The sequence below is a fragment of the Eptesicus fuscus genome, chromosome 14 (genome assembly GCF_027574615.1).
Source record: "Eptesicus fuscus isolate TK198812 chromosome 14, DD_ASM_mEF_20220401, whole genome shotgun sequence".
NCBI lineage: Eukaryota > Metazoa > Chordata > Mammalia > Chiroptera > Vespertilionidae > Eptesicus > Eptesicus fuscus.
In genome coordinates, this window is record NC_072486.1 from 57,670,155 (window position 1) to 57,691,578 (window position 21,424).

The following is a 21,424-nucleotide window of genomic DNA, read 5'->3' on the forward strand; positions in this document are numbered from 1 at the left end:
TTGTTTATTTTCTCCGCTCCGCTCTGTTAATGTGCTGATTGTCCACTGCGCAGCTGACTCCTGTTTTCCCTGGAAGGGCCTTCGGGGAGGGGTGGTGAGGGTGGGGGGGGGGGCGGAGGGGAGGGTTGGGCCTCCAGTGGTGAAGGCGCTTCCTTCCTCTGGCAGGTGCTGCTGGCCCTCTGCATCTCCTGGCTCCTGTGCTTCGTGCTCACAGAGACCAACACCCTCCCCTCGGCCCCCACAGCCTACGGGTACCTGGCCCGCACAGACACCAAAGGCGACGTCCTGAGCCAAGCCCCTTGGTTTCGCTTCCCTTACCCAGGTAATGAGGAGAGGGGGGCCATCCTGTGCCCTGGGTCCCGCTGCCCGTGGGACCCAGGGCACAGGATGGAGAGTTGAATGGGGTTGGAGGTGGGTTTTCCTCCAAGGAATCTGACAATGAGGGACAGGCCTTGGGGAGTCCATGTCAGACCCCAAAGAGGAGAAGGAGACCCCTGGGTTGTCCTAAGAATCCGATGGGGACAGAGAATAGTACCCCTTCCAGAGGCGAGAATGTCGGGCGCTGGGTATCACCGGGCTAAGGCTGCTGACGGTGGCTCCTGGGGCAGGTGGGGCACCTAAATCTGTCACGCAGTGAATTAGTCTCCTATTTCTACTGTGACAAATTAGCACAAACGTAATGGCTTCAAACAACCCGTATTTATTACTTTACTGCTGGACAAGAGGTTCCCACTCCCAGGCTCCCTCTGAGCTGGCCTACATCTCTCCTCCCCCTCCACGCTGCTCAGAGCCGTGAGCCTGGGAGTGGGGAGAGGACAGAGAGGTCCCCACCTCCCAGCCAGACCTGTGGGTCTCCTCTCAGATTCGCTAGATCCCACACAAGGGGAGCCTGGGACTGAATGAGAACATTTCGGGGGGAGACAAGTTCAAGGCCATCCCTTAGCCCCTTCTGGTCTCCTTTCCCCGCAGTTCTTGGCTCAGGGTGTAGGAATAATCAGGTTCTGAGGGGCTGCCCTGGCCTGAGTAAGACTCTCATCTTCCAAATGCTTCGAGGCCTTTCTGGGGAGACACTCCATTGCTGGCTCTTTTTGTGCACAGTGACCTCAAGGTCAGCGTGCCTGGCCTGCCCCGAGGAGAAAGGATAGGGCAGGAGTCTGAGCCAAAGCTTCCGGACTGTAGTGGGGTTAAAGACATGCTGCCCGGTCTTTAAAGCCTCCCAGGGACCCCTCCGGCAAAGACATTATTGGGGTTCAGCACCCTGTTATCTTCTGAATTAACATTCCCTCTGCTTTGCATTTCCAGGACAGTGGGGTCTTCCCACCATCAGCCTGGCTGGGGTCTTTGGGTTCATCGCCGGGGTGATCGCCTCCATGGTGGAATCAGTAGGCGATTATTATGCCTGTGCCCGGCTGGTGGGGGCCCCACCCCCTCCAAGGCATGCCATCAACCGCGGCATTGGCATTGAGGGCCTCGGCTGTCTGCTGGCAGGGGCCTGGGGCACAGGGAACGGCACCACCTCCTACAGTGAGAACGTCGGGGCGCTGGGCATCACCAAGGTAAGGCTGCTGACGGCGGCTCCTGGGGGCAGGTGGGATACCTTAATCTGTCACTCAATGTATCCGTCACCTATTGCTGCTATAACAAATGAACACAAACTTAGTGATTACAAACAACCCAAATTTATTTTACTGATCCGGAGATCGAAAGTCTGACATGGGTCTTGTGGAGAGCGGCTACAGTGTTTGGACAGGTTCAAGCCTTGGACTAATGAGAAGGCACAGTCCTCTCATGGCAAAGTCACATGCAAGTCCCAGCTTGGAGGGCAGAGCCCTCCCAGTGCCATGATAGCCAGAGGCTATAGCTGTAAGCTTGAACCTATGGTCTGAACACGTGGCCCCAGGCGTCTGAGTGATGTGGGCTTGATAGAGTTCAGGTGCACGTAATTGAGTAGATTTGAAACCCACGAGAACATTGTAACCACGCCCTTACTTTGCCTCGTGGACTCTGGCTATAAAATAAAGAGACAGCTTAGGCTGTGGCACTGTGTCTCTCCATCAGAGAGGGCAGTGTCCCACCCAGACCCAGCTTTCTTCTCTTGTCTGTCTTTTCTCAGTCCTTCACCGCCCCCACTCAGGTTCACCCTTGGCTGTGCTGGTGTGGCTCAGGGTCTCGTGGGGCTGAGATAAAGGTGTTGGCAGGGCTGTGTTCCTTCCTGGAGGCTCCAGAGGAGAATCCATCTCCTGGCTTTTCCCATCATCCAGAGGCCCCTCACATGCCTGGGCTACAGTTCCCCATCCTCCACCGTCCAGGCCAGCAATGCTGCCTCCGTCCAGCCGGCCTCTCTTCCATAGTCACCTATCCCTCCAATGACAGCCAGGAAAGGTTCTCTGCTTATAAGGACCCGGGTGATTAGATCAGGCCTCCCTGCATCACTCGGGGTTCTCTCCAGCTCAAAACCTCCAACTTCATCGCACCTGCAAAGTCCCTTTTGCCCTGCAAGGTGACATAGTCACAGGTTTGGGGATGAGGGCGTGATTCTTCGAAGAACCGTCCTTCCGCTTACCACACTTGCCCTTCTTGGCCGTGGCCATTCCACAGGCAGAAAGCCTGTCCTGACACCCGTGGAAGTCAGTGGCTTTGTGAACCCCGGAGAAGTGCCTTACTTTCTGAAACTTGGGTGGGAGGCCACTTACCTCCGGCCCAGCCTGGGTGAGGCCTCCAGACCCGAATATTCAACTGCCACCCGGTTACACCCCCATCTTTCCCCAACCCCATGAGAGAGCAGAGGGGGGCCGCTTTGGGGTTAGGTGCTGCTGCTGCTGTGAGTCCCCGGGAGGGAGCAGGGTGGGGGCCCCTGTGGCGTGTGGCCCGGCTGGTGCTGAGCTCCTCCTCCCATCTCCGGATGCCTCAGGTGGGGAGCAGGATGGTGATTGTCGCCTCGGGCTGCGTGCTGCTCCTGATGGGTGTCTTTGGGAAGATCGGGGCTGCGTTTGCCACCATCCCGGCCCCCGTGATCGGAGGCATGTTCATCGTGATGTTCGGGATCATCACAGCCGTGGGGATTTCCAATCTGCAGGTGAGCCGGGCGCCCTGGGGAAAGCAGCAGCATCTCCCACCCTGGAAGGAGCCCCCGGGATTGAGAGGAGTGGAGCAGGGCCAGGGAAGGGGAGGGAAGGCCAGTAACCACACTGGCCCCCAATGGAAGGAAGAGACAGAAGCACCCCAAACCAGAAATTGTATCAGTTTGAATTGGATTACCCAAACAACTGAGCTCCCAAGGTCCAGTGGGAGTTGGAGCTTGGCTGTCCACAGAGAGCACGTGTTGCTGAGTTCAGCCCCCTGCCCCCACGCCTATGGTGGCGGTGGGGGGGGGGGCACTTGGAGGGTGTCAGCTGGGAGTGCAGCAGCAGCACCGGCGTCTCGGGGCGGCCGGGGCCTCTCTCCCGCAGCACGTGGACATGAACGCGTCCAGGAACCTCTTTGTCTTTGGCTTCTCCATCTTCTGTGGGCTCGCCATTCCCAACTGGGTGAACAAGAACTCGGACAGGCTCCAGACAGGTGATCGCCAGCCTTGGGACTGTGACCACTCCCGGGGCAGGGCCGGGGGGGGGTGGTCCTCGAGCCCTGGGAATCCTCATCACTTTCACCTCCACGCCAGGGATCCTCCAGCTGGACCAGGTCATCCAGGTGCTGCTGACCACGGGCATGTTTGTCGGTGGCTTTCTGGCCTTTCTACTGGACAACACCATCCCCGGTAGGGCTCCCTTCGCGCTGCAAGCTAGCTGTTTTGGTAGGTGGCCAGCATGCGGGCCACTCGCCTTGCTTCTCCAGCACTGATTGCCAGGTCAGGCTGGCCACAGTCTGCATGGGCCTCAGGTCTCGGAGGTGGCGGGGGTGGGGAGAGGGGCGTATGGGTCTGTATTAGCTTTCTAGGGGGCTTAAACAACCAAACTGTATTTTCTCACAGTCTGGAGCCTGGAAATCCGAGATCCAGGTATTGGCAGGGTTGGTTACTCCTGAGGCCTCTCTCCTAGGCTTGCAAACGGCTGCCTTCTCACTGTGCCCTCACTTGCCCTTTCCTCTGTGGGTGTGCATCCCAGGGGTCACTCTATGTGTCCTAGTCTCCTCTTCTTATAAAGACACCCATCAGATTAGGTTAGGGGTCACCCCAAAACCCTCCTCTTTAACTTAGTCATCTCTTAAAAGCTCCTATCTCCAAATACAATCATATTGTAAGGTACAGGGATTAGGGCTTCAACATAGTTTTTTGGGGGACACAGTTCAGCCCATCACAGGGCCCTATGGTGATAAATACACCAGAAGCGAAAAGAAAAAGACATAGGCCCAGCTCTCTTAGAGCCTACAGTCTAGTTGACGAGGGAGACAATGCAGGCATCCATTCATTCATTCATTCATTCATTCACTGATATCTAGCCTATATAATAAAAGGGTAATATGCAAATTGACCCTAACAGTGGAACGACTGGTCGCTATGACATGCACTGGCCACCAGGGGGCAGACGCTCAACACCGGAGCTTCCCCCTGGTGGTCAGTGTGCTCCCACAATGGGGAGCTCCACTTAGACACAAGCTGGGCTAATGGCTGCGAGTGCAGCGGACCTAAGCTGGTGGGTGGACATCCCCCGAGGGGTCCTGGACTGTAAGAGGGTGCAGGCCGGGCTGAGGGACCACCCCCCCACTCCCCACCCCCCCCAGGGCACGAATTTTCGTGCACCAGGCCTCTAGTATATATATAAAAGCCTAAGCGACTGGGTGGGCTAACCAGCCAGTAGCTATGATGCACACTGACCACCGGGGGGCAGATGGTCAACACAGGAGCTGCTGAGCCACAGCAACTTTGCAGAGTGCCCTTTCACACTCCAGGACCCCTTGGGGGATGTTGGACTGCTGATTTCAGCCCAATCCCCACTGGCCAGGCCGAGGGACCCCACTGGTGTACAAATCCATGCACCAGGCCTCTAGTTTTTAATAGAAACCTCTTGAGCACTTATGTTCCAGGTGCTATGTACAGGCATACCCTGTTTTATTGTACTTCACTTTACTGCGCTTCACAGACATTATGTTGTGTGTGTTTTTTAACAAATTCCACCAGCAAAAAGATTATGGGCCTTGGGTCTCGGGGGATGTCCAACTGCAGGCCTAAGCTGCAGTCAGATATCCTCAGCACTGCAGAGGAGGCGGGAGAGGCTCCCACCACCACGGCTGCACTCGCAGCCATCAGCCCGGCTTGTGGCTGAGCGGAGCTCCCCCTGTGGGAGCGCACTGAACACCAGGGGGAAGCTCCGGTGTTGAGCGTCTGCCCCCTGGTGGCCAGTGCATGCTTTATTACAATACTTGCTTCTTTCTGGTGGTCTGGAACTGAGAATATGGAGAGCAGAAAGACATGCCCCCTGCCTTCCAGAAACCCACAGGCTACTGTGGGAGAGAGTCAAGAAAGCAGGCAATTGCCATCCGAGGTAATAAGTGTGATGATGAGCCAATTGGGTCTCTAAATGCTGATGGTGTGGAAGGTGGAGAGCGCAGAGCTACTATCATTGATGGCTTCCCCTGCTCCCTTCTTTTCTTTTGAAAAATATTTTCATTGATTTCAGAGAGGAAAGGGGGGAGAGAGAGAGACACACACACACAGAGAGAGAGAGAGAGAGACATCAATGATGAGAGAGAATCATTGACCAGCTGCTCCTGCACACCCCACCCTGGGGATCAAGCTGCAACCTGGGCATGTGCCCTGACTGGGAATCAAACTGTGACCTCCTGATTCATAGGTCAACGACGCTCAACCACTTAGCTACACCGGCTGGGCCCCCATGCTTCCTTCTTGACCCTCACACAGCCTCTTGCAAGGACCTCTATGATAGCATCTGCTTCTATTCTGTTTTCCACATTCCTTTCTCGTCCACGTGTAAAAGGTGTCTGCATTCCAGAAACATTAACATGTGGAAAAGCCAGCCCCAAAGACAGGACAGTGGTTCATAGTAGGTCCTGCCCGGAGCTCTGCACTGTCAGCCCCACCTCGGGGCTCAGGGTTGCCTGAGGAGCCGGGTTGAGCTGTGTGATTCCTCAGATGGGCTTGGCTGCTCTGTTGGCAGGTGGAGGGCGCTGAGAGGAGACCTCATGAGTGCCTGCAGGGGGCACCAGAGGCGCCTTCTAGCTCGCCTTCGCCCACTCTACCTGGGCCCAGTCTTGACTGCTCCCTGTCTCCTCTCAGGAAGTCTGGAGGAGCGAGGCTTCCTGGCATGGAATCAAGCCCAGGGGTCGGAGGAGACAACGAGGGTCTTGGAGATCTACGGCCTCCCCTGTGGGATGGGCACCAAGTGCTGCACTTCCTCCTGCACCCAGTTCCTCCCCTTCTGGCCCAGCCGGGAACCTGGTGGGAAAGGGGAGATGGGAGTGAGTCAGCTTACACTCTGCTCCCAGGATTCCTTGGGAGAGCGCTCAAAGGGTGCCATAGAGACCCGGATGTGAGGCTGTCTCTTCTGAGGCACGTCCCCAAGCCCTCTCCACCCCCACCCCAACCCAGAACGTGCTGGTCTCCCCGTGCAGGCATGGGTAGGGGCCACACCCTCCTGAGCACCCCCAGCGTCCTGTACACTGTGGCAGCTGAATAGGCAGTAGGTGAAGACCATGACAAGCATGCTGTGACCTGGCACTCCGTCCCCGCGGCCTGGCCTCAGGCTGCATCCTTCCCCTGGCTCCAGCCCTGCGGGCTGTCATGGAAACCAGTGTAGCCTGATGCCCATCCCCATCAAAACTCCCTCAGTCTGCATGTTCTTAGGAAGTGTTGATGACTTGGGAGAAGAGGCCTGGGGTGGAGCTGGGGACGGAGATGGGGCTGTTGGCTGAAAGAACAGGTCTCTTCCCAAAGAGGCAGGTTGCCCTGCTGGCCCCTCCAGGCCCTTCCCTCTGTGCCCCTGCAGTTTGCAAACAGGTACCAACAAGCTGCAGCCCTGCACCCCCCAGTGGGAGTCCTTGGGGTTGCCTCCTGCACCACAGGACGGCGATCGGTGAGAGCTGGGCTGCGGAGCAGACAGGAGATGAAAGCCTTCAGTGGAGGGGAGCTACTGTTGCTAAGATGTGTAAACTGTGAAGAGCCAGCATACCCATCCCCATTCTCTCTGCACATTCGGTGGATTAGTCAGGGTTCTCTAGAGAAAACAAGTCAATAGGATGTGTGTGTATGTTCACATACAAATATTCACATGTCTACATACATATATGTTCACACACATATATACATGTGTTAGTTGAAATGTACTGTATATGCACATATGTGCTGTACACACACACACACACACACAGAGAGAGAGAGAGAGCGAGAGAGAGAGTCTTTAAGCTGGATTGTGGAGGCTGGCAAGTCCAAAATCTGCAGGGCAGACCCCAGTAGGCTGGGGAGAGTGGCAGCTGAGTCTCTGCGGGTTGTCATTGGCAGAATTCCTTCTTCCTTACGGCTTTTCTTTCGGTCTAGTTGGTCCTTCAACTGATTAGGCAAGGCCTGCCACATTAAGGCGAGTAGCCTGCTTTACTCCAAGTCTACTGATTTAAATGTTAATTTCATCCAAAATACCGTCATAGAAACATCTAGAATAACGTTTGGTCAACCAGCACTCCCAGTGCACATGCCCAGGGACATTATACACTCTCTGTCCAGGAGCCTCCCTGGAAAGCTCTGGGATCTGGCGTGGGCTCCATTCAGGGGTCTTTATTACCAGAAGAAGCAGGTGTCGCTGGCTCCACCCTGGCTGACGTCCTGTAGCACTCGTTCGGGGTCCGCACTATTCCCAGGCTCCCAGAGCATGCAGGGTGAACGGGTGGTCTCCAGAACTCTCCAGAACCCCGCAGAACAACAACCTGAACCCAGGGTGCACTGAAAGCACCCAGTATCTTGGCACCTCCACAGGCAGGTGCTTCCTGTCCTTCTCTGGGACGGCCCCGGGCCTGCGCCTCAGGCACCACCCTGCCCAGAGGAGCACGGGGAGCAGGTGTGCGCCCTGCGGGACAGCCCCTTGCACCAAACAACCCTGAGAGACCACACAGAGCCACGCCGCTCTTCATGCTTTATAATAATCAAAAGCGAAAACCATCAACATGCTTCTGGGAGAGTCCATCCAAAATATCCCAGGAGGCCGAGGCGGGTGCAACGGGCATTCAAACTTGGAAAGTGTCCACTTCATTCATTGCCTCCCCTGCCAGCCCTTCTGCACTACAGATCTTCATCATCAAAGGTCTCCATGCACTGCAACATCAACATCGCATCGTCCATGGGAAGCTCTGGGTCCTGCAACACACAGGATGGAAGAGGATTGGCATTTATTTAAGGATTCCTGGCCCTGGGTGACAGCCAGATTGGGGGTGAGGAGGCCCCTTCACCGCAGGCGTGCCCCGCTCCCTCAGTCTCTACCCACATCTTTTCAGCCGCATCTTCACCTCCAGCTAACGGCCAGGAAGTAAGGGCAGTGGGGGGAAGGTCCCATGTCCATTTTACTCTTTGACCACAACAAAGGCTTTTCCTGGATGCTGCACAACTGGCCGCTTTCCTATCCTGGGGACTTCCAGGGGCCCAGAAGAGAGACAGGGGAAGTCTTACAGCTTTATTCAAATGCTTATCGATAGAGGACTTGGAATTACACCATGACGCATCTACCAATGGAACACCATGCAGCTGTTTCAAAAAAAGGAATGCAATCGCCGTCTATCTGTGGGGCATATTCATTTAAAAGGGCAAGAACGCCCTGGCTGGTGTAGCTCAATTGGTTGAGCATCATCCCATGGACCAAAAGGTTGTTGGTTCGATTCCTGGGTTTCGGACTCGATCCCTGGGCAGGGCATGTAGGAGGCAGCCAATTAGTGTTTGATGTTTCTCTCTCACATTGCTGTTTCTCTTTCTCTCTTCCTTTCCCTTCCTCTCTCTCTAGGAAAAAAAAAAGTCAATAAAAATATATTTTTTAAACAAGGACAAGATACAAAGCAATGTGCACAGAAGACTATCATTGTGTTTGAAAGAACACATAAACATTGGATGGCTGTTCAAGAAACCGGTCATGGTGGTTGCCTTTGAGGCCGGGACTGGGTAGTAACCAAGGGGCGCTGGTAGGAAAGACACTGTTTTCCTTGTATGCCTTTTGGTAACTTGAACTTAAACATGGGTGAGCTGTTAGGAGATCATTTTTTCCAAGAAGCAGCACTATGTTTGTTTAGCAAGAGATTCTCATTCCCTGTACAAGGACCCCAGCCAACCTCTCTGAATCCCCTGTCACTTCTCCCTCTAAAACTACGTCCCCGGGTTTTGGCACTTGCTGTCTCACCCCACCCCAGCAGGAAATGACCCCTGTCGTTTGTTAGCCCTGCTGGTCTGGGGTTGATCCCCTGGGGCCCTGGGGAGCATCCCTGGGTAACCATCTCATGACTGTGGAACCTGGTCCCAGGGTGACAGCCAGGCTGGGGGACGAGTCTGTAGAGGAAGCCTTTCCAGCTCAGGAGAAGGGTCCTCATGCTCCGTGCTCTCCTGAGGGGGGCGGGTGCACGGGGAGCCCGCGTATCCGAGGGGGAGCTGGTGGTCAGAGGAAGCTCACCCGGGCCCCTCGCTCAGGGTGAAGACAACAACAAAGGTGGAGAAAAGAGGGTCGGAGTATCGGGGATGCAAGGAGTCCAGACACTCAGGTCTGTCACACAAAGTGCTCGAATAATGTTCAGAATGTTCTAGTTCCTTAAGCCCCTGAAAATGGCGTCTGAGGCATGTTAAGCTGCAGATTTGCAAAAGCAACAGGCCGTGAGAGGCGTTTGCAGGAATTGGGGTGCTGCAGTGTGTTGACTAGTGTTCCCCCATGTTCATGTCCCCCTTATTTGGAAATAGGGTCTTTGCAATTATAATGAGTTAAGGATCTTGCGATGAACTCATCCTGGATTCGGGGTGGCCCTCAATCCAAATGACTGGCGTCCTTATAAGAAGATGAGAGGAGCCCTAACAGGTTTGGCTCGGTGGATAGAGCGTCGGCCTGTGGACTGAAGGGTGCCAGGTTCGATTCCGGTCAAGGGCATGTACCTTGGTTGCGGGCACATCCCCAGTAGGGGGTGTGCAGGAGGCAGCTGATCGATGTTTCTAACGCTCTCTCCCTCTCCCTTCCTCTCTGTAAAAAATCAATAAAACATACTTAAAAAAAAAAAAAAGATGATGAGAGGGACCAAGAGGCCCAGAGCAAGGCCTTGTGAAGACAGGGCCAGCGGCTGAAGGGGTGCAGCTGCCAGTCGAGGAGTGCGAGGGCTGCGAGGACAAGGCGTGGCGGGATTCCTCCCTCCAGCTTCCAGAGACGGCATGCCCTGCCTACACTTTCATTTGCCTTCTGGCCTCCGGGACGAGGAGTTGTACAGCACCGAGCTGGTGCTAGTGTGTGACAGCTGGCACCCACAATGAAGTGTCACGCAGCCTCCTCCCACGGAGCCAATGGGGAGGTGGATGAGGAGAGAATGGAAGTTCCCTCTTCACACCAGCAGCTCTGACGGCCCCAGGCCTCCTGCACCAGAACCTCCAGGACAAGCATGTCAAACTCACGGCCTGTGGGCCGCATGCCTCGTTTATTTGGCCCGTGTTCGCCTTTGAGTTTGACATGCTTGCTTTAAGGTAACCTGTTCAAAATACAGATTCCTGGGTTCCCACCTCGAAACACTGAGTGAGCATCTTGGGGGTTGGGGCCCCAGGACCCTGCATTTCCAAGAAGCTCCCAAGGTGATTCCAGTTTGAGTGCCTCTGCTTTGTGTGGCTACTCCCACCCCTGCTTGTTCTTCCTTTTCTGCCCCAAGTGCAGCAAGGAGGCAGGAAGAGCAAAGACTGTCCCACTAATGCGTTCTCACCAAGGCTCCGTGGGGAAAGGCCACATTACTCCTTAGCCTGTTGAAAAGCTGTCCTGATTATTTTTACACAAACATTCTCATTATTACCGCTTGCCTTTTAAGACAAACGATTGTAGTTTTTCTAAATTAGTAAAGCAAAGCTATGGCTATGAAGCTTGGTGGCTCAGGCATAAACTCCTCCCCCCAAGAAAGCTTCCAGAATGTACCTCCTAACCAAGACCTACGCTACTTATATCATTTCTAGAGGCCCGGTGCATGAAATTCGTACACTCAGGAGGGGTCCCTCATACTGGCCTGCGCCCTCTCTCAGTCTGGGAGTCCTCAGGGGATGTCCGACTGACGACTTAGGCCCGCTTCCTGCAGGGAGCAGGCCTAAGCTGGCAGTCGGACATCCTTAGTGCTGCCACAGAGGCAGGATAGGCTCCTGCCACTGCCGCTGTGCTTGCCAGCAGTGAGCCCGGCTCAGGGCTTCTGGCTGAGTGGTGCTCCCCCTGAGGGAGCACACTGAACACCAGGGGGCAGCTCCTGTGCTGAGCATCTGCCCCCGGTGGTCAGTGCACCTTATAGCAACCAGTCATTCCTTAGTTCGGTCGATTTGCATATTAGCCTTTTATTATATAGGATAAGTTGCACAGCCAGAAATTAACATCTTCCCAAAGCTGACAGTGAATATTGCCTGGGGTCTAGATGGGGAAACAGCTCTGCCTCTTGGCGAGGAGTCAAGGAATCACATGACATTTAGGAATTCCTGGGAAGAGCCAGGCCCTGGGATCTGGTCGCTACATCAGGGTCTGCCCTAAAGGGCATCCCTCCCTCTCCCCTCAGTTTCCCCGACATCTTCCATCCCACGAGCTGCCTTAGACTGAAGTCGAGCACCCATGGAGCAGGCCGGAGAGAATGAAAGAGCATCCCCACCAGTGGCCTTGTGATGTGATCGGGTGAGATCTAGCTCCCCTCAAGGGACCTGGATCCTGAGGGGGGTGGGGGCGCAGAGGTCTCCCACTCGGCTCCGTCCTACCTGCTTCTCCTGAGGGTGAACACAGCAGAGGTCTTTAAAGAAGTCGATGATCTGCGTGTAGAGCTGAAACTTTTCTTCTGGGTTCTCTGGTTTGCAGCTGGCGAACATGGAACTGACGACAGAGAAGGAGAGAAACAGCCAATGTTTTGAATCCTCTTTGACCTCTGTTTGTACCCCCTACAAAACTTGGATGATGATGTAAACCAAGCACTTTCAAACACCCAGCTGAATCCTCAGAGAGCCAGGAGTCCCTCTCGGAAGGTTTGCCTCGCCTCAGCTCAATGTCACATCTGGAACCCGCCGGGAAAGTGAGACAATAGGGGGACTGGTTCCTGGATCCTAATTTAGGGCCGTGAGCTATGGCCTCAGGAGCAAGGGGGCAAGATGTCCTCTGTCCCTGAGAGTGGGCCTCTACAGCGACGCCTCACGGCTCTGGCCCACCTGTGGGCACATCACACACTTGAGTTCAGTCCCTTCAGATGCCTCCACCCAGGAGGTCTCAGGGGGACACGGATGCAGAGGAAAGGCCTGTTTTGCAGACTCCTTTCCCCCTGCCTTCCTGGGACAAGGAGAAGCCAACACCAGGGACCCAGAGCAAAGAAGCCGGGAGTCATGCCAGGACAGCATTTTGACCTCACATTCCAGGCAGCTAGGACCCTTCGGACAGCAGCCCCCACCTTTTCCAGGCAAAGTAGAAAAAAAGATTTTTTATTGATTTCAGAGAGGAGGAAAAAGGGACATGGGGCCTGTTTCCATGTTGGCCTAGTTTCTCCGGGCCAGACCCCCCGCCCACCTCTCAGGTCAGACCGAGGGCTGTAGCCTGCCCATGGCCACCTCACCCTGGGAAAACAGTGCAACATGAGCAATCTGGAGTGATAACCTGTGTGTCAGCCCTGGGCCCGGATGGAAGAATGTTCTGCTCAGAAGAACCCCAGACAATACTGGCCCCAGGGCAATGGCACAATCCTAGGACCAGCCCACTTCGAATCACAGGAAAAAGTGGATTTCCAAGAACTCCCACTGAATTATGCACTCCTCTGGAGAGCTGTAGGGGAGGCTCCTAAACATCCCAGGAGGGGTACCCCCCCACACACACACACATGCACACACTCACACATGTACATACACACTTGCGCACACACACACACACACAATACACACATGAGTACACACACACATCATCTCATACCCTGTCCTCACCTGGAGCTAGATGTACTTGGTACCTCACTTTTATCCAGGAAACATGCCACATCGTAGGCATCTTCAAAAAGGAGCTGAAAGAAAGCACAGAACCGTTTGACCTTTGCCCTGGGCTGCTGCGGGATGAGGAGCAAGACTGTCTCTCTTTACCCCTCATCTCCGAAGGGCGTGCCCATGAAAGCTGGGCCCAGTCAGACTCTCCGGGTCTCTGCTTGGTGACCTTCCCAGGAGGGGAATATAAAGCTCTTACCCGCCCAGAACAAACTGCCGACCCCAGAGGGAAGTGCTGGGGACCGTGGTTTCCTCTTTCTAAAGAAGACGGCGTGAGATGCAGCAGCCAGAGCTGAGCCTCAGTTTACCTGGAGAAGGGCTCATCTACACCTCTGCAGGTGCAGAGCCCATTTGAGCCAAGGTTGACAGGTGAGCAGCTTCATGCCAGGGCAGCTGAGCATAGAGGTCAAGGGGGCTCTGGAGTTAGGCTGAAGGAGAGCCGACACCCAGCCCTGCCACTCAGAAAGCTGCGTGACCTCAGACAAGTGACTTCATCTCTCGAACCCTCCTCTGTAAACAGGAATCACAACAGTGCCTACTCATAGGGTTTTGCAAGGACTAAATAAGAAGAGCTGTGTGAGGCACCAGGCACATCATGGCTCAAACAAATTAGCTATTCTTTTTTAAAAATCATATTTTTATTGATTTCAGAGAATGGAGGGGCAGAGAGAGAAACATCAGTGATGAGAGAGAATCATTGATTGGCTGCTTCCTGCACAGCCCCTAATGGTGATCGAGCCCACAACCCAGGCATGTGCCCTTGGCTGGAATTGAGCCTGGGACCCTTCAGTCCACAGGCTCTATCCACTGACCCAAACTGGCTAGGGCCATATTAGCTATTATTGAATATTATCTGCTTTATAAAAGAAATACATGTTTATCATGAAAATAGAAACAGATAGAAAAAATAAAAATCACCAAGAAACAATTCCACCTGGAGAGGCCCATTGTTAACATATTGATTTATTTTCCTCCATATTTCCCCTAGGCGTATTATGTCATATACTAGAGGCCTGCTGCACAAAATTCGTGCCCGGGGGGGGGGGGCGCTGTCCCATAGCCCAGCCTGCACCCTCTCCAATCTGGGACCCCTCGGGGGATGTCCAACTGCCAGTTTAGGCCTGATCCCACAGGGATCCCACAGGGATTGGGCCTAAACTGGCAGTTGGACATCTCTCTTGCAATCTGGGACTGCTGGCTCCTAACAGCTCACCTGCCTGCCTGCCTGATCACCCCCTAACCACTTCTGCCTGCCAGCCTGATCACGCCCTAACCACTCCCCTGCCAGCCTGATTCGCCCCTAACTGCCCTCCCCTGCTGGCCTGATTGCCCCCACTGCCCTCCCCTGCTGGCCATCTTGTAGTGGCCATCTTGTGACCACATGGGGGCTGCTATCTTGTGTGAGGGTGTGATGGTCAATTTGCATATTACCTCTTTATTATATAAGATTCCCAATTTGGGAATCTTGTTAGACAGTTTTTGGTTCTGCTTCTCCTTAACTTGTTGAAGAATATTAAATATTCCACAGGAATGAGATATACACTTAAGATTGCCAGATTTAGCAAATAAACATACAGGATACTTTGTTAAATTTGAATTTTAGTTGAACTATTTATTGCATGGAACCTTCTCCCATGAACAATTTTGCTGCCGGGCTGTTTTATCCAGCACGGGTCACACAGGCAGCCCCCAGAGAGGAGGCACATATTCAAGTCCTCAGACAATGTGCTTCCCCTGAGCTGAACCCCTTGGGACTCTGGCCATGTGGATGGCCCCTCGTGGTTTTCTAGACATTTCCTGTGCCCTCTTTTAGCTATCCCTTTGGTCATCTCAAACAGGATCTGGGGGGAGTGGGGGTCTGTGAGCTCCCGTGTCCATCAGCCTAGAAGCCCATCACCTCTGTATGCCTCCCCCGCAGGCCGGAGGCAGGGACTCAGGACCTAAACTCCTGCCCTCAGCCAGTTTGCCCACTGAAGTTGCAGGCCACACGCTGTCCCCACCAGGCAACCTCCTCACAAGCCAGCCCAGGAGGGGCACAGGCAGGCTCCACGGCCCTTCTGGAGCACCCGGCACCACCCGCCCCGGAGTCCAGGCCTGGCTCCGAACACAACTGTTCCACAGCAGAACCGCGCCAGATGGACCAGGGGCTGCAACCAATTCAGAAGCCACAGGAACTGAGGCCCTGTCTCTACCTTGGACATAACTGCTCCTGTTCTGCTGGCCTTGTCACCCAGGCCTGGGGTGGCCAAAGCCAACGTCACTGAATGGCAGCGGTGCCCTTTGGGGTGAGAACTGACCTCCTCTCAGAGATTGGGCCTGACTGGTCTAAATGCAACCTTATCTTGATTGTGCAGGTCATTGGCTCAGTAATCTTTCAATCTGGCCAAATCTGGCCAATGAGAGAGAAGAGGTTTGATGGGAATTTCTGGAAAAGTTCTTCCTTGATCCTTGAGAAGCCACAGGACATCTTTCTCTCTCTAACTTGACATAGAGGAGTGGCAGCTCGACTGCTACCAGCTGCCATTCCACAGTCACACGGGTCAGGGAAAGTGGGGAGGACAGGGAAGGTGAGAAACCAGCCTTCAGCTGAAGCAGAGCAGAGAAACGAACCGAGTCCACGGTAACATCACTGAGATGCTGACCAGACCCTGCTCTGCCTTGGGACCTCTCTGGGTGTGAGCGGTCCATTCCTTCAGGGTTTAATGAGCCGGGACTTGCAGATAAAAAACCCAGCTGACAGAACCATCTAAGGCTTCTCTTCTTTTTTAAATTTATTCTTTTTAATTATTATTATGTTTTAATATATATTTTTATTGATGTCAAAGAGGGAAAGAGAGATAGAAACATCAGTGATGAGAGAGAATCATTGATCAGCTGTCTCCAGCAATGGGCTAGGAATTGAGCCTGCAACCCAGGCATGTGCCCTGACCGGGAATCGAACCATGACCTCCTAGTTCATAGGTTGATGCTCAACCACTGAGCCACGCCAACCAGGCTAAGGCTCCTCTTCTATAATCCCCAGGGAAAGGCCAGGAAACAAGCCAAAGAATAAGAAATGCTGTTCTGTGGTTGTGGAGACGATGTCAGGAAAATCAGAAATTGACCACGTGAGCCAGAATCCAAACAGCTCCTCAGACTTGCTGAGTGACCTCGAGGATCCCTGGCGTCTCCTGGCCTGGAGTGACACCCCTCCCCTTCACCCCCAGGGACCGCTCACCTCCTCGGGGGTGGACTCGAGCGAGCAGCTGGCCCCTTGGCTGTCGACGCCACTGTCCTTCATGCTGTCCTCGGCATAGGCCGGCTCCCGGGGGGCCCCGTCTAGGCCCGCCAGGCCGCTGTGCCTCTGCGCCAAGGCCTGCAGGAGGCTGGCCTTCCTCTCCTCAGAGAGGGTCTGCCACAGGTGGGAGATGGCCGCGGAGACCACGGGCAGGGTCACCTCCCGGGAGGAGACAATCCTGTCCCTGGTCAGGAGGTCCATTGTCTGCTTGTAAAAGTTGAGGTACCTGGAGCATAAATGACAGCATCTCCCAGACCTGAAGCTCGAGGCCAAGGCCCCCACTCCCACCCCAGGCCGACTCCTCGGGACTCTGTGTGGCCACCTCTCTGTGCTGTGCCAGGGGCTTGGCATTGCTAGTCTCTGAGGGACCTGAGCCTTGGAGAACAGACGCCATCTCCGGGGCCATGGAGACAGATTTCTGCTTCACAGCCCTTCCTCACATTCTCCCAGATCCCGTGCCTTATAGACGAGACGATGAGAGGCGTGGCTGGCTCAGCTCTCACCCCACAGGAAAACTGCTTAGAATTCCGAGCCCATGGATGTGCAGACGTGACGTGACACCCGCTTAAACTTGAGGCCTGAGAGTCAGGCTCAGTTGCGGACGGAGCCTCCCATCTATTGAGCCAACGCCCTGGACGCTGATGTGGCTGCCAAGGGGCTCAGTCTGTGGAGGGCGGTGAGTGGCAGTGGGAGTCTGAGCCAACCATTCTCATCTCTCTTACTATAATGCTGCCAAAACAGACCTTTCGGGGCGGGGGGGTGTGTGGAAGGGAGCTCTAGCTCTTTTAATCACCATCAACACCCCCCGCCCCCAAAGCATCCCAAACTAGCACCCGGTCTAAGTAAGCACAGTGTATGTGCTATGCAAATGTAGCTTCAAGACTATTTCTTTAGCTTTTCTGCCAACCGCATCCCCCAGCCCCCCCTGTATGGAAGTTCTGAGCATCCATGGCTCAGGGCCTGGGCCGAGCACTTGCTGAGGCTGCAGCGTTGCCCCGCTGAGCCTCGCCCCTTCCCCAACAGGAGCTCCAGCTGTGCACTGAGCCGCCGCGCTCAGCTGTTCACACCGTTCAAATTCCATGAGGTCGGGTGGCAAAGTGACTGGGGAGTGTAAGAGCTCCACTTTTTCCTCCTCCTCCTCCTCCTCCTCCTTCTCCTCTTCCTCATCCTCTTCCTCATCCTCTTCCTCCTCCTCCTCCTCTTCCTCCTCGTCGTCTTCCTCTTCCTCATCCTTCCCGACTGCCTCAAATGGGTACAAGTTGTCAAAGTCTTTTGGATGAACCTTATTTGGGAGCAGGCTGGTGAGAAAACAGAATCAAGATAACTACAGATTAATGTCCCTCATGAACATTGACACCAAAATTCTTAACAGTCTTAGCAAACATATATGATACATTATATATGATATACATCATATAGGTCACATATTATAACACACACGTGTGTGTGTGTTAATATATTATAGCCCAGTGGGGTTCATCCTATGAATGCGAGACAGTTGTTTTAAACTTTGAAAATCTATCCATGTAACTCACCATATCAACAGACTAAAAATCTTATCAATATTTGATTTTAAAAGAGTATGATTTGTACAATCTCAATAGATGCAGAAAAAGCACTTGGCAAAAGTCAACATCCATTCACGATCAAAGCTCTCAGAAGTCCAAACTGGCTTTTCTTGGCCCCCGTAAAGCTTGGGAATCAGGCTGAGCTTTGGATTTTCCTTACTTTCATATGCAATAAGCCACTAACTGAGTTTGTAAAAGCTATAATACAAAATAAATACTTGATCTCATCTTTCTATAAAATAATGTGCAAAATTTTTTTAATGGAAGGCTATGCTTTGAAATTAACATTGGTTTTCCTTGAGAGGTGAAACAATCTGTATTTTAATTTTCTTTTTTAGGGCTTTTCTGTATTTTTGACATGTTCTGTAATAAGCAGAGATTTTTATCATCAGAAAACAAAATCCCAGGCATGTTAAAAGATCAAATAGAAAAGGATTCCCCAAGAGGGTTCTAGACGGCGAGCAGCCCTCCTCCGCTCTTCCCACGCTGCGGCGAACCGCTGCTCCTGTGACAGCGGGCAGTGACACCAGCAGGCCCCATGCCCCCGGGGCCGGGTCTTACCTGTGATTTCTGGAGAACATCCTGGCATATTTTTCCTTGACCTCCTCTAAGCTGTTTGCATTTCCGTCCTGCAGTTTGAAGGATTCTGTTGGGGAGTTGAAGGCAAGGGGGAAAGCTGGGCCTTTGTTGAGTCCTTCCTGTCTTTCCAGGGGGAGCACGGGGGTCCCTGAGCCCACCCGGAGTCAGCGTTAGGGGGTCAAGAGCCCAGTTGCACCCCTCCTTCCAGATGTGAGGGGAAAGGGCTCCTTGGACTGGCCCGTCTCACTCAAGGCATCGAAAGCATCCCTTTCAGAGTTCAGCTTCCACCAGCTCAAGTTCCCAGCAGTCATCTCTCCCAAACCAAGTGCCGAGGAAGGGAGCCAGGTTCTGACAAACACTGGCCCGCGTCTTCTCTGGCCTCTCAAGATGAGATCAGGTACCTTCCACAGCTGACAACCCTGAGGTCAGGCTGTGAATCTCACCGTGCCCCTGGCCCAAGCCCAGTGCCTACGTAGCACACAGTAGGTACTCAGTAAACATTCATTCACTGCACTTCACCCAGTGTCTCTGTTTTTAATAGAAAAACCAACCAGTCTTTCTTCCCCTGGGAGGGCGATGGGGGTGGCAGGTAGGACCTGTTACCTTTCACCTTCAGCAGATTATCCAAGACTTGTTCCTGCTCCTGAATGTGACTCTTCGCCCTATTCAGAACCTGCCACTGCGGACAGAGACAGACAATGCTCACAGGCCGGTCTCCCACTGCACAGACCGGTTTTGCAGACACAGGAGCCCCTTCCCGGGTCTGAGGCCACCCTCTCCCCCCCTGCCCCCTCCCACACACAGACACCCTGCTTGGATGCAAAATCACCATCCTTCACGTTATTGATAAAAAGGGTAGGAAGTTTGTTCTGATGTGCAGAAGGCATGAAGTTTGTTTATCTATCTATCTATCTATCTATCTATCTACCTACCTACCTACCTACCTACCTATCTAAGTTGTAATCGGGAAACGGTTCTCACTGAAATACCAAAGTATTCAGAAACAGTTAAGCTGCGTTCAGCAAACTACTAGGGCTGCAAAAAAAGGCAAACGACTCCGTGTGCTACTTGAAGGTGGAATAAAGGGTGGCTTAGAGGCGGCCTGAGTGGATGTCAGCCCCAGGCGGGCAGCAGGCTCCCAATGACCTTCCGCTCACTGGTCACAATGTGCAACCGGCTGGCTAATAGTCAATGTGCTGGTCTAACAATAGATTTATTTGTTCAATGCACGCACTCCAGTTGATATGAAAACTTAAATGCTCTGTCAACTTGAACTCTGAATTTCCTGTTCTGCAAAACTAGAATCACAAGCATTCTTCCCACACTCCCATCCTCCTTCCCTCCCTTCACTCCTTCCTGCTTCCCTCCCTCCTTCCTATTCTCCTTCCTTCCTTCCTCCCTCTCTCCCTCCCTCCCTCGCTCTCTTCCTTCCTTTACTTTCTTCCTACTTCATTCTGCCTTCCTTTTTCCTTAATATTATATCTTTATTATCTAGGGCCCCCAAATTATTACTGAAGTCAAAACGATAACTGCGAGATTGTTAAAAAAACACGAGAACTGCTGCATACTGTTTATTAGCTGACCACTGATAGCTGTCTGGAGCGACACACTCATCAGGTGTGGGTGGTAAGGGGACACCCCTGTGCTGGGCCTGGGAAGAACCGACCATCAGCCCTGCTCTCAGGGTGCTGACCTTCAATCAGGGAAGACAGGCGTGGGAACCACTACTTGTAACACAAACTGGCATTCAGGAAGTGCCAACAGGGGGTAGAAACAAAGGGCTGCGGGGCCCCACGGGAGGAGGGCTGATTCCACCTGCGGGACTGACGGGCCTCGTGGGGCAGGGCACGGAGCACCGCCAGACAGCGGCAGGCGCAGCACAGTGCGGTGTCCACAGCGGATCGCTGGCCCACCCAGGCAGGCCCCAGCCCTCAGGGGTAGGATGCAGGCAGTAGCATCTCCAGGCCCGAACCCCCTGGCTCCACATATGGGAACTTTTCCTCCCCACACTCAGGCCCTCATACCTTCGAGGCTGTGAAATCAGACTGCTGGTAAACGATTCTCCGGAGGTTCCCGAAGAGCTTCGTCAGGGTGGCTCGGTGGCGAGCCTGGGACAGGCGTCTGCGGGCCACCCGAGGCTCCAGATCCGGCGCCCGCGCCTGTGCCGGGGGCCGGGGCGCCGCTTTGTGACTGGGGTCGCTGCCTTCTCCATTGGTCGCCATTAAAAGCTACAATGTAATATTATGCTTGGGGGGGGGTAGGCTAGATAATAAAGATACAATATTAAAGAAAAAGGAAGGCAGATTGAAGCAGGAAGAAAGTAAAGGACCCCAAACCAATGAATAGAATCAATAGTGGATACGTAGTAAACCACAGATGACACAAAACGTGTTATTAAGTTCCACTCCTAAAGACAAGCCCGCTCGTATCTGACTCACAGGTGAAGGGCACTGCTGCTTTTACACCAGGAAGCTTCCAGAACATTGCAGGTACTCACCAGACGCTTGTTCATGGACTGCGGTGGCCGAGGAGAGCGAGCTGTACCCTGAGATCGTATTCGTTACTTTCTGTTAAAAGCTGAACAGGTAGGCAGCCCACCCTCTGTGGCATTTCCTATGCCAGAAAGCACCCCACCGCGACCTGGGCAGTGGTGACAACAGGTGTAGAGATATGAAAACATGACCCATCAAGGGGTATTCTCTAGGTGCTCTTCAAAGAGAAGAGAAGGCACTCTTCTACCTGTGAAAGCAAGAAGTCACATGTCGACAGAGAGGTGGGTTTTGCTTCTAGTGGGTTCTGAAGGTGCTCCTTACCTCGTCCTCTGTTACCTCTGGGTTTAGGAACCAGGAGCCCTTCTCTAGGAGA

The 21,424-nt window shown here is 53.6% G+C and overlaps 2 protein-coding genes across 2 annotated transcripts in view; one reads left to right on the forward strand and one right to left on the reverse strand.

The window, feature by feature from the left end:
* Window positions 1–6,486, forward strand: part of LOC103294168 (solute carrier family 23 member 1-like) — a 31,363-nt gene extending 24,877 nt beyond the window's left edge. The window contains exons 9-14 of the mRNA XM_054726228.1: window positions 166–322; window positions 1,303–1,556; window positions 2,912–3,076; window positions 3,450–3,558; window positions 3,659–3,754; window positions 6,230–6,486. Of these exons, the coding sequence (XP_054582203.1) occupies window positions 166–322; window positions 1,303–1,556; window positions 2,912–3,076; window positions 3,450–3,558; window positions 3,659–3,754; window positions 6,230–6,486 (1,038 nt within the window). The remainder of the gene's footprint in view (window positions 1–165; window positions 323–1,302; window positions 1,557–2,911; window positions 3,077–3,449; window positions 3,559–3,658; window positions 3,755–6,229) is intronic.
* Window positions 6,487–7,608: 1,122 nt separating this feature from the next.
* Window positions 7,609–20,781, reverse strand: STRA8 (stimulated by retinoic acid 8). The gene is made up of 8 exons (XM_054726383.1): window positions 20,584–20,781; window positions 19,163–19,238; window positions 18,542–18,626; window positions 17,480–17,710; window positions 16,353–16,638; window positions 13,085–13,158; window positions 11,885–11,996; window positions 7,609–8,296 (listed from the first exon to the last, which is right to left on the reverse strand). The coding sequence occupies exons 1-8, from the start codon at window positions 20,779–20,781 to the stop codon at window positions 8,222–8,224; spliced, it is 1,137 nt and encodes a 378-aa protein (XP_054582358.1). The 3' UTR covers window positions 7,609–8,221.
* Between the last annotated feature and the right edge of the window lie 643 nt (window positions 20,782–21,424).

Coding starts and splice junctions, on each gene's coding strand:
- STRA8 (XM_054726383.1), bottom strand. CDS start 20,781: ATGGCGACCAATGGAGAAGGCAGCGACCCCAGTCACAAAGCGGCGCCC. Junction 18,627..19,162: donor TAATCTGCTGAAGGTGAAAG/GTAACAGGTCCT, acceptor ACTCCCCAACAG/AATCCTTCAAACTGCAGGAC. Junction 13,159..16,352: donor TCGAGTCCACCCCCGAGGAG/GTGAGCGGTCCC, acceptor GCTTTCTTTCAG/CTCCTTTTTGAAGATGCCTA.